The 12286-nt window shown below is 38.9% G+C and overlaps 1 protein-coding gene across 3 annotated transcripts in view; it reads left to right on the top strand.

Annotated features, from left to right (window-relative positions):
- The window catches only part of GK (glycerol kinase), a 69505-nt gene that overhangs the window by 41692 nt on the left and 15527 nt on the right, over positions 1-12286 (top strand). For all 3 annotated transcript variants that reach the window (XM_018561116.1, XM_018561117.1, XM_018561115.1), the window contains 6 exons: positions 652-730; positions 819-915; positions 5304-5388; positions 8824-8944; positions 10705-10848; positions 10931-11017. In XM_018561116.1, coding sequence (XP_018416618.1) covers positions 652-730; positions 819-915; positions 5304-5388; positions 8824-8944; positions 10705-10848; positions 10931-11017 — 613 coding nt within the window. The remainder of the gene's footprint in view (positions 1-651; positions 731-818; positions 916-5303; positions 5389-8823; positions 8945-10704; positions 10849-10930; positions 11018-12286) is intronic.

Below are 12286 nucleotides of genomic sequence, written 5' to 3'. Positions count from 1 at the left end.
AATATAACATTTATTAGGGATGTACTGATACCTGTATCATTGCTGATACTGTGCATTTTCACAAGTATGAGTAAAAATGCCCTGATACAAAAATACAATACCGACACTTTACATTTTCAAATTGTATTGGCTTGCTGGGGACCTCGCAGCAGTCTTATGGGAAACCATGCAGTGCCTGCTTACAGTGCTTCCGCCGCCAGCACATGTCCCCCTCCTAAGACCCTCTGGACCCCACCAGAGACTGTCTGCCCGAGATGTCAGGCTGGCACCCGGAGCAGCACAGAGTGTGTGTATCAACATGTAGCATGGTAGCGGTGCATAAATAAAGTATATCTCAATTAAGGTTTATATGTATCTGCTGGGATTGGTCGAACAGGCGTTTTAGAGGGAGTTCAAGGACATTAATGCAGTTCATGTACAGCTCAAATCGTTCTGATTTGCCTGTCCCTTGTAAATCACGCTCCCTGTAGCTGAGAAGAAGAAAGGTGCTGTCCATTCTGCCGATGTATGGGCACCTTTATTGCTGGCAAGACCATGAAATATAAGTCCATGAGACATAAAACTGAAGATCTCTTCTTTGATGGACCTACATTTAATGCTCCTGTGTTGTTGTTGTTTTTTTTTGTCATTTTTTTTATTTTTATTTCTTAGGGGTCAGTTGCCATAGCTGGAGCTGTAGTGCGGTGGCTAAGAGATAACCTTGGCATTGTTAAAAATACGGAGGAAGTAGGTAAGAAACAAGATAATTTTTGCACAATTTAGTAAGGCATCAAGCAGATTTGACATTTTAATTTATGCATATATGTTCTGTTTCTTAGAGAGGCTTGCTGCTGAAGCGGGTACATCTTATGGCTGCTACTTTGTTCCAGCTTTCTCGGGCCTGTATGCACCGTACTGGGAGCCCAGTGCCAGAGGGTATGACAGATTCTTGTTATTGAGCCCTTACTATGTGATAGGAAAAAAAAAAAACTTTAAATGCTTCTTAACCTCCCTGGCGGTCTGATTATTCAGGATTTTAGCATCCAAAAGCGGTACATTGTTTTTCATGGAAATTTGTTGTTTTATATTGTAGGCCTGTAATTCTTAATACATCTTAGGAATAACTCACCTAAATCTGTTCAAACAAGAGTCCAGTAGACATCCCGGGTATGATAAAGTTTGAAACACGAAATTAAAAAATTATAATATAATATAAATAATTATAAGAAATTATAATATAATAAATTTTTTTTTTATAATAAATAATTATTAAAAAATTCTTACAATTGTGAAAAAGTGTCAGGCAGGGCAGTGGACAAAGCTCTAGGGACAAAATTGAAGTGAAATAGTTTGATACATAAGTGTAATCATAGCAGATTACATTGTATTGTGTGTATTCTGTGTACATTAGAACTTTTCACTTTTGAATTTCCCTCCGGCTGTGACGCCCGAAAACGAAACTAAAAGTCAGATGTCGGCTTTTAGTTTCATTTTCGGGCCGCATACAGCAGAAGACGCTGCGGGATCGCAGGGACAAGGTAAGTGTCACTTTTCTCTGCAGCCCCGAGTCTGGCTCGGGGTTAACGATCCTAGTATTTAAAATTAACCCCGAGCCAGACTCGGGAAACACGCCAGGGAGGTTAATAGAGCAACATATGTTATTGTTGCTGTGAATTTACAAAAGAGTGAGAGAGAAAAAATGAAGGCCTAGTTATAGAAAATGATAATGACTACAGGCATATTCTCCTTTTTAATAAACTGCGGCTCGTCAGCCTACCAGAAAAGGATTAGAATTGCAGAAAGAAGAACAAAAAGTAAAAGAAGCTACAAAAAAATGAAAAAAAGGCCTCAGTCATGAAGGGGTTAAAAAATGCATGTTCTTTTGCATGAAAGGATATAAGATTTTACCTTGATACTATAGAGACTTTGGCAGGAGAGGATGGACTGAGCCACGGGATTATTTGTATATCACTTGCTGTCTTAGACCCTCATGGACAGCAGTTCTAGGGGTCATACTGATAGTGCAGACTAAAATTCCAACTCGGGCTGCTTTCACACCAGTGTTTAGGTTGTCAGGTTTCTAACCCTCTATTTGCAGATGAAAAACGGACAACAATGCATCTCTCTGGCAGTGCAGATGAAAATTGAGGACCAGGAAACATCAGTGTCAGTTGCGGTCTGCAATTTGAGATGGAGCCTCTCTCTGTTTTGACTGACCAGGACTGATGTAACCTGATGTGAACTGATGATCAGTTTACATTAGTTCAGGTTACGTCTGTTTTTTGGGACTGATGTCGTGATACAGCATGGCAAGCTCAATGCATGCTGGGGGGAAGCAAAGAATCATGGGAATTTACCATACCATAATAACAAAAGGCCCAAAACTGACATGTAAAAATGGATTTAAACTGAACTGACAACAGATGTGCATACTGATGTAAACGGATTCATTTTTTTGTATTTGTGAACCTTGACTGAACTGATACCGCTTGTGTGTAGTTTTCTAAGAAATGCAGAAGTGCCAGATTCTTTGTAGCATGTACGTGAGATGAAAATATAAGATGAACTTCACATCACCACTGTCACAGGATACAAAGTCAGCCAATAATGTGACTCACTAAACTGGAATCATGATTATGATTAGGGAGATGTTTCTCATTTAAACTTTAGAAAAATAAAGCCATGCTGCTTTTTCTGAGTTGATTCCCCCACTGATGTGCAGGAAAAATTGTAAGCACTGACCAGCAGACTCTGTTACATTGAGTAATGGCATGAAAACCTGGACCTTGCAGGACATATTACCATTATATTTAACTTGTATATATTAGATCCGATAAAATAGAAATATTTGAATAGATTGGACATCAATGTAGGTAAAGCAGAAATGTATTTAATTTTGAAACTAGGCCAAATCAATATCTTAAAAATATGTATACAGTTTGCAGATATTGACTGATTTAAAACACTAATTCATTCAAACTAAAACATTCAATTCTTATTTAATGTCGGCTATTCTTCTTAAACCACAGTTTCTGATTCAGCCCATATGCATATTGCCCTGTAAACTACCATAATGTCACATTGTTCAAGTTACCCATAGCTGTGAGATGAGCCACCCCCAGTCAAGTCTTCTTGGCCAAAGTCTCATGTCTATGGGTGTTAGAATACATCTCAGGCACCCCTGATAAGTGCTAAATCTAATTTAAAACTGAGTGTGTCCAGAGCCAACATAAAAATGTATGGAGTGCTGGGCAGCACTCTGAGGGTGGTCAAATTGTTCCTGTATGTGTAATCTCCCTCTAATTCCCTGGTGCCCAACCTGCGGCCCTGGTGGCATTTATTTGTAAAGGGGCCTTTAATAGCAGTGATCTCTAACAGTTTCATATAGCTAATCCTTACTGTCTGTCTAGGCTAGGATCACCTAATAAATGGTTATTTTTATCTGAAGGTTCATTTAAGACCCTGAAGAAGGGGGTGTCCAATTTCAAATCCAAGCTTCATTTGAATTGTTTATTTGAACGGAAATGTTACATACAGCCAACCTGTTTCAAGGGATTTGGATACCTCCTTCAGAGCTTGAGCAACAATATGTAATGGAAATGGGAAGAGATGCACTTTGTAGGGCTGAGATCCAGCTGCCCTTACTGCATACAGGTCACAGTGACATTCAACCCTAATCCAGCCCTATTTCAGGCTTCAAAGTGCATATCTTCCCAATTCCATTACATATTTTTGTTCAAGCCCTAAAGAAGGGGATGTCCAATTCCCCTGAAACGTGTTGGCTGTATCTGACATTTCCAATCAAATAATCAATTCAAATTACCTTTTATGCGAGAGGATTGCTTTTTTTTAGGTGCTTCTAACCACACATCCAGGTTTAAAGTGACACTAAACTCAGTAGATACATCTTAAAAATGCATTCAAATACCTCCAACCATTAACAAAAATGTATCTTATTTGTGTATCACTCAACTGTAGATCCTCAGATCTTCTCTGAATTCATGCTGACACTGTCCTTCCTTCTGGAAGGTGGCTACTTTTGTTCCCCATGGTCCCTGTGTGTGTTGTAAAGTAGCCACCACTCCAAGTTCGCTCTCAATACAAATTAGTAAACTATACATGAGATTGTAGTCCATCACGGGAGTGAGCTTGGAGTGGTGGCTACTTTACAACACACACAGAGACCACGAGGAACAAAAGTAGCCACCCTCCAGAAGGAAGGACAGTGCCAGCACCAATTCAGAGATGATTTGAAGATCTACAGCTGAGTGATTCACAAATAAGCTACATTTCTGTTTAATATTGAATGCCGATGGACTGCGCTAAACCTTAAAAAATATTATTTCAAACCTCTAACATAAAGTGTCTCTATACTGTTTTACAAATTATACTTATCAAACAATAATTTTCATATAAATGTGCCAACAAGCACCCTAACATGCAATATTCTAAAAGTGGAAATTAAGGCTGCACTGTAAATTATTTATAATGTGTTAGAGCTGCTCAAAGTCCATTCTTTCGTGTAAACGTTCTCCTTCGCCTAGCAGATTATTCATCAAAGTGCATATATATATATATACATATGCAAAAAAAGTGTTATTTAACTCCCACCGAATCTTTGGCATGCAAAAAGTCTCTTCAATCCACTGTGATCCAAACAAAGCCTTTTGGAAACCCACTCACCAGAATTATAGGGCTCTCCTAAAAAGGATGAGACATAAAGGCTTTATTACTGATGTTTCACCTCTCAGCCAGATCACCAAATCATAAGATAACCATCACTTCTCTCAACCTCCTCCTATCCTGCAGCCTCGATTTTATAGTTGAGGTACCTGAATGCATTTTTAAATGTAAATTTTTAACTCCTGAGTTTAGTGTCACTTTAACCAGGTCCCCACACACACAGATAAATACTGTTATCACTGATGCGCCTCCTCCAAGGAGCACACTTCTCACTTTTTAAGATTTACAACACACTGATTCTTATTTCTACTGGTCCAGTGCTACCACATACCAATCAGTTCCCTAGTCTTACTGTCTCGTACAGCATGACTACAGTCTCCAACCACTCTTCAGTCTATGACAGTCTTCTGTAGCATTATATATATAGATAGATATATATATAGATATATATAAGATATATATCTATATAGATAGATATATATATAGATATATAGATATATTATATGCTGCCCTTTGAAGATATCGGGGCCACATTTGAGGCCCTTCTTTTGCCTTCTAAGTTGACTACCACTACTATTATGTCTTATGCCGTAGTGTAGAATGCTTTACCAGATTGCCTGTTTTTGTTTCCATGTTTGTAGAATCATCTGCGGTCTCACTCAGTTTACAAACAAGAATCACATAGCATTTGCTGCTCTTGAAGCTGTCTGTTTTCAGACCAGAGAGGTGAGGAAGCTCCACGTCTACTTTTGAATTGATCGTGTGCTGTGATTGTTACAGATATGTGAAAATATTACAGACTGTCTGCCATTTGTCTCCTTCTATCATTTTATTTTAGCCTTATTTGAAAACAAAACACAAATGTTTAAATTTTCCTGTGTGCTTGTTTAAAAAAAGCAATCTGTAAAGTGCAGCAACTCCTAACAGACGGTCACAATTCATTTTTCACTGACCCGACTGCAGCAATCTAGTTCTGGTTCAGTGTTATAAATTGATATTCTGTGGGTTGCTTCACTTAGCACATTATTAAAAAATGCTTTGCAACTCTTTATTGCTTATACCTGTCCCATGTGTCATTTTCAGTTTGTTATATTACTTTTTGCTGAAACCAGTGCTTAAACTAGCGCAGTACACATCCGTCAGCAATTTCCGGCTCTAGTAATTCTAGTTTTACAAACTCTCACATACTTCCATCTTAAATAATTAATACGGCAAGAGGTTTCCAAATGTAACCCCACAGCAACGTCTGCCTTCTTGAATGAAACAACATAGAATTATTTCTTTCCTGCAATATCTGTGTACATTTTTGTAAGTATACTGGTCTAGACTCAACCTCTGCCTGCACATTTTAACCTGAGCACTGTACATATTATATTGAGTGGCAGCACTCCTAAAGCTCAAGAGTGGCATATTGATCCATAAATACTGGCTGGTGAGTATATGGATCATCACAGATCCAGATTTTCTTCCATCTCTTCTGGTTCCTTTGGTAAGGGACTGAGTACATACCAGGCTATTAAATATTTGCTTATCTCTAATGCTTATATGAACAATGTTATATAGTAATAATTATATTATATACTTATTATAGTACCCAGTGCCTTGGGTAATGTTGTAAAAAGAACACCTCTGCTAAAAGAAATTCACCAGCTTTCATTGGTGATCTTTCATTAAAAAAATGCACAGTCTTTGATTTAACATTTAGTACCGTCCTCTCTAATTGTGTTAACTGCTCAGGTAAATGCTTATTTAAAAATGCATTTATTGTTGGTGCCCTCTTCTGTTATGAGGCATGACCTGTCTTGTAGGGTGAAGTTGTCTAAGATTCAGTGCAGAAACACCTTGTATGCCCTCCCAATGGTGTGCCCCCCCCCCCGATCACACCCCACTCAGAATTTTGGTGTGATTTTTTAAATATGGTGAAAATTAAATGTATCGGATGTGGGGAAACTTCTGTAGATTTTGATGCATATGCTGTGGAAATGGCTGACACTATCTTAATATTGGAAAAAGGTGATTGATACAGTTGACCTCACTTCTCAGGCTACATTTTAAATATGACTAAAAAACATATACGGTACTTTTCCATGGCACAAAACTCAATTGTTCCTTTTGGGGGGCTGCGAGAACACCCTAGCCATGCTCCCATTACCTTGATTAGTCGGAGACCGCTTGCATAAGGTCCATGCATCATCATTTTATTGACCTGTTACTGTATGCAGATATGAAAAATGTACCCAAGAATTACCTCCCTATTCATGTCATTAGGTTTCCTAGTGACATGAATATTAGTTGATGTGCCCCACTGACCATAAACAGTGAATTGTCTGATGCACTATTCTCCTGATATTATACAATTACTGACCTAACCTTTGGATCTTTCTGTGCTGTTTTTGTTATGATTGGCCTACTAACATTCATTTATTGGACTCATGTAATAACAGTTAGTTCTGTGAAAGCCACATATAAAGCAAAGGCAATATCGTGTTGTATTATGGTTTAATGTTCGTGTGTGAGATGAAAAGGGAAACATTGCTGTAACAAACAAAAAAGAATTTGGTTTAAAAAAACAAAATAAATCCCTAGTTACATAGCATTACAGTTGTCTGTATAAAATACATCATTCACCATCAATATTGGTATTCATATGGCACATCTGTTAGAACTAAATAACAATAGAATAGACCATTTATCCTTCAATTGGATAAATAATATGTGAAAGAGCATTTACCACTCTGACATGTTATAGCTGTGCACGCAGGAAGTAAACCCCAAGGTTTAAGAGCACACCTTATATTGCTGTTAATACTCTACTTTAATTTGCCTCCATCACATATGATTTGTAGTTTTTTTGTTAAAATTCAATGGTAGTCAGACAGATGCATACAAAATTGAAATACGAATATATCCTGCCTAAAAATTTGTCATTTTGTATTTGTACAAAGGATTTGTGGTCCTATAATTTACAGGCATCTGTCATACTTCATAGCCAGGTAGTTTACTTTGCTTCTGCCTGGTTAAGCTTAACTGAGCTTTAAGTAAAACGGTAAACATATATGTACTTAAAGCGACTATGTTGCTAGATATAAAAAAAATGGTGCAATGAAAATAATTAACATTTATCTGCCCTGCTGCCTATACCACACATTTTTTTTTTAAGAGCTAAATTCCTTGAAGTATCTTCAGCATCCAGCATTTTAAGCAGTGTCACAAGCCTGGTCCCCCTCTGAGCACATGTTTCCATCTGCCCGCCTTTACATAACTACAGGGCATAGTAGTGGCATAGCAGTCAGGGAAAGGAGCAACAGGGGACCAGGCATCTGACACACCTGCAAGAGCTGAAGACTCTTCATCAATCTTAGCTCTTCAACTTATTATTATTATACAGGACTTATATAGCGCCAACAGTTTGTGCAGCCCTTTACAATATAAGGAACATTACAATCACAATACAATTCAAGACAAGATGGTAAGGAGGGCACTGCCCCTGAGGGCTTACAATCTAAAACTTAGGGAAGATCTGCAAGTCAAGAGAATATTCTTTTCTTTGCAGGGTGCATTTTTTATATTTTTAAATATGGCAGCCAAGTTGCTTTAAACCTTGTTTGTAAAAGTACATTAACCCACCCTTTCTCGCTCTACTGAACTATACTAGCCAGCTGCTAACTTATCTAAGGAGGACACCCATAGTCTGCTCTGGGCTGTGGGTTTGTTTTCATCCTCTTCAGCACTAGCCAAACTCACGACTTGTACAGGGCCATCTCTCAAACTTCTCCAGTTTTGGGAGGCAAACTCATGCAAGTCTGTAAGGGCTTACTGAAATTGTTCCTTTTACTGAAGATCACAGCTGGGGAATATAAACATAACCACTACTTGAGGAAGGCTCCTGCTGGAAGTCAGTACTTGAGTAAGCAGCTGGGGTGAGGGGTTTCTTGACTATCTTGGATCAGGAGGACTGAGGAATTTGGGTTAGTGTACTTTTATTTAAAGTACACCATTTCAAAATAGGGTAATTACAGATTTTTTTTTTATGTGATCAAAATGTAAGAATTGCTTTAAATGCTGCGACTCACTTCTGTAACCTGAGCAGTAGTTCTTCTATCCAAAACCAGTGTGTTTGCCTTATAGTCTCTGCATCCCCTATTTATTGTTTCATTGCAGATTCTAGATGCAATGAACCAAGACTGTGGAATTCCTCTGAGCCAGCTACAAGTAGATGGGGGCATGACTAACAATAAGATCCTTATGCAGTTACAGGCTGATATCCTATGCATCCCTGTGGGTAAGCAGTTCAATGTTTGTGCTCTCTACATGTATCTATCCAATGCCTCTTGCCTTCTTGTTCAGTTAGGTTGTTAATTGGCGTGACCGAGTGGTGGTAGTTTAGGGGAAAGTGTTTGAGTGCTTTTTGTAGTATTACTTTTCAGACGATTCATACTAATTGTAATAACTAATGTTCAGAGTTCCAGAAGGATCTATAGGTTAAAAAGGAAAAAAAACAAAAACGTTTTGCTTGATTTGCTTTTGGTACATGTAATTATAATCAGAAATATGAACACAGTCTTTTATTAAAAATAAACATTTCAACAGCCACTTCTAAATTGGTTATAGATCCATTATTTATACCAGGGCTCAAAATTTCAAGTCCTGAGCTACTAGCCAGGCCTTAAGAGTCACTAGCCACCAGTTGCCCCACCTAACCCTTACCCTGGCCCGGCCTCAACTCCGCCCCTAAACACACCCTCTTAAATAATCTTATGATAATTCTTTTCTTATGATAGTTGCCGCTTGTAAACGGCAGATTAGGGATTGCTGCTGCAGGAAAACGCAAGTTCCTGACACAGGAATCTCTAACCACACCTGAAATATACTGTGGGTGTGAATGGGGCCTAATATACACATACACTAAAGGTGTCCATACACCTGCCGATTATCGTACGATAATCGGCAGATGTATGGGCAGCGTGCGACCTCTTCTACTGTAAGGTTGTACGACTTTCTTCTTACAAGCACGCTGGAAAACCTGCCGAAAATCGTACGATTTTTGGCGGGTTGGTGGCATGGTCGGAAGACCAAGAATGCCGCACGGGCTGGTGTGCGCAGGCGCACACTGCCCGCTAAGCACTGCAATCATGATCGCATAGTACTGGCTCGCGGGCGGGAGTTGGGCCGCGGACCGGTACTTGGAGACCCAAATTTCGGAAATCAGGGCTCAGAATTTTGGAAATTTTGAGCCCTGATGTATACACTGCTTGGCCAAAAAAAGTCACGCACTCCAATATTTAATTGGACTGCCTTTATCTTTGATTGCGGCATGCATTCGTCGTGGCATAATTTCAATAAGCTTATGCAATGTCACAACTGTTATTTCCGTCCAGAGCATTATTTTAAATGTTTAAAACTAAAAGTGCTTTCTAAGAGCGCACACACTACATGTTGCTTTCCATTAACTTTATTAGCCTCTCTGTGATTTATTTTCATGTTGTTACTGGCACCTAACCTTCTCTGACTTCATGGCTAAGCTCTGTTATCTCTGATTCCACAATCCATTCAGATTGACCCAGTAGCCAGTAAGGGCACTTAGAGGACAGGGACGTTGAAGGTAGTGGAGCTTAGCCATGAAGTCTGTGAAAATCATATGTGCACATTATTATTTGGCAGGTAGAGCATGACCATTGTGTTAGATCTCCCAGAAATGCCTACACATTATGAATGACATGCTGACTTCACATTGACTGTAGTATAGATCTGTGCCTGATGTGATGGGGCAACCAGGATAGGCATTGTTGTCTAACACTGCACTTCACTAATTCTCTTACCCAAGTCAGCCTAATATTCCACTGTGTGGCCAGGCAGCCTATTGAACAGAGAGAGATAATAAATATATAGAGAGCATATATATTAATGGGCTACAGTTCAGCTTTAAAAGTTAAATTTTCTCATGGAAATCTTAAGAATACTGAATAAAAATTGAAATAAGCTGTTCTTCTTGTCTACAAGTATAGATGATGTGAGATTGACATTTTTTTTTTCTTTTCTCAGTAAAACCTTCCATGCCTGAAACAACTGCATTAGGAGCTGCCATGGCCGCAGGAGCGGCTGAAGGAGTGGGTGTCTGGAGTCTTAACCCTGATGACTTGACTGCAGTAACTTGTGAACGCTTTGAGCCTCAGATTAATCCAGAAGGTGAAGAGCCCAGACAGTTTTTGCTGTCTTTGCAAGAATGCCAACAAAACTTTTAATGATCTCTCTAAATGTTCTCTTTCAGAAAGTGAATATCGCTATGCTCGATGGAAAAAAGCAGTCCAGAAATCAATCGGTTGGGAAAGCTCAGAACCTGCAACCAATGGAAACGGTAACTTTTCTTCTTTAGGTTATCATCCCTGTATAGGTATTGCAAATATATTCTATTTCTAAGTTTATAGACTTTGGTAAGCATTTAATGTTGCTGCTGGCCATTTATATACTACCTTTTTTTATTATAGCTCTAAGGATGGTGTCTGGTATCAGTTTTGGTAATTCATCAAGAAACAGAGCTCAAATTTGTCTTGCAGTTGTTTTTAGATGCTAGTCTCTGTTTAAATGAATACAGTATTATTTGCTGCAACAATTAATGCCAATTGTAAAAACACATTGCAGTTTAGTGCTGTATTAAGATGACATCTGCCATAAATATCCACACTTGGTGTTGGTGCAGACAGGTGTCATATCTTCATATGAAGGGCTATGTTCAGTACAAAATGGGACATTTGTTTACCCTTAATTCTGCACAACCAGCTATTAATTTTTTATTAAATATTTTTATTTTTTATTTTACTTTTAGGGTCTTTGGGGAAATATTGGTCTAAACTGACCCCTGATATTTCCCTTTTAAAATAGAAAAAAAGATTGAGGACTCTGCCTCCTCAATCTCTTTTTCTGCAGCCCCTCTTATAAATGAACAGGAATCCTCAATACTGGGTGCTCTGTTCATTTATAACATGAGGACATAGTATGTTTACTATAACCACAATTATGAATGAACAGGAGGTGATGTAGATCACTTCCCATTCATTCATAATTGAGGATATAGTCAACATACTATGTCCTCAATAATGTATCAGTAATCGCTGAGTGTTTGCATTCACTCTCCTTCCTGACACACTATCACAGGAGGCTGAGCGAGCGGGGCGGGAGGAGAGCTCTGCCTCCTGTGGCAGTGCTGGCTGTCTCCGCCCACAGTGTTCTCATGTGAGCTGTGATAGGAGGCTGAGCGGTGTGGGAGGACAGACGCCGGCCGCTCACAGCGCTCTCCTCCCGCAGCACTCAGCTCTGTCAGAAAAGCATTTTGACAGATTGTTTTTTCAGATAAATGTTGCAAGCAGCATTCTACATAGCGTTCCCCATATTGGTAGGTGAAGCTTTGCTATTTTAATGGAGATTGCTGTGGTTCTGGAATACCACACTGTGGTCCTATTGATCATATTGGCTAAAGATTTGTGAAAATAGGCAGTTGAGGTTTGCTTAGGCTATCAGACATGTTTCAAGCTGCCATCTGACCTCTCATATTTGCATATGTGCTTTGAAACGTGTGCATGTGTTTTCTTATGTGAATTGTGCCACATAATGATTAGGAAGACATTTT

Source organism: Nanorana parkeri, unplaced genomic scaffold (assembly GCF_000935625.1).
Source record: "Nanorana parkeri isolate BGI_ZX_2015 unplaced genomic scaffold, ASM93562v1 scaffold500, whole genome shotgun sequence".
Lineage (NCBI taxonomy): Eukaryota > Metazoa > Chordata > Amphibia > Anura > Dicroglossidae > Nanorana > Nanorana parkeri.
The sequence above is the reverse complement of the archived record's forward strand: the minus strand, read 5'-3'. Positions and strand labels throughout refer to the sequence as shown.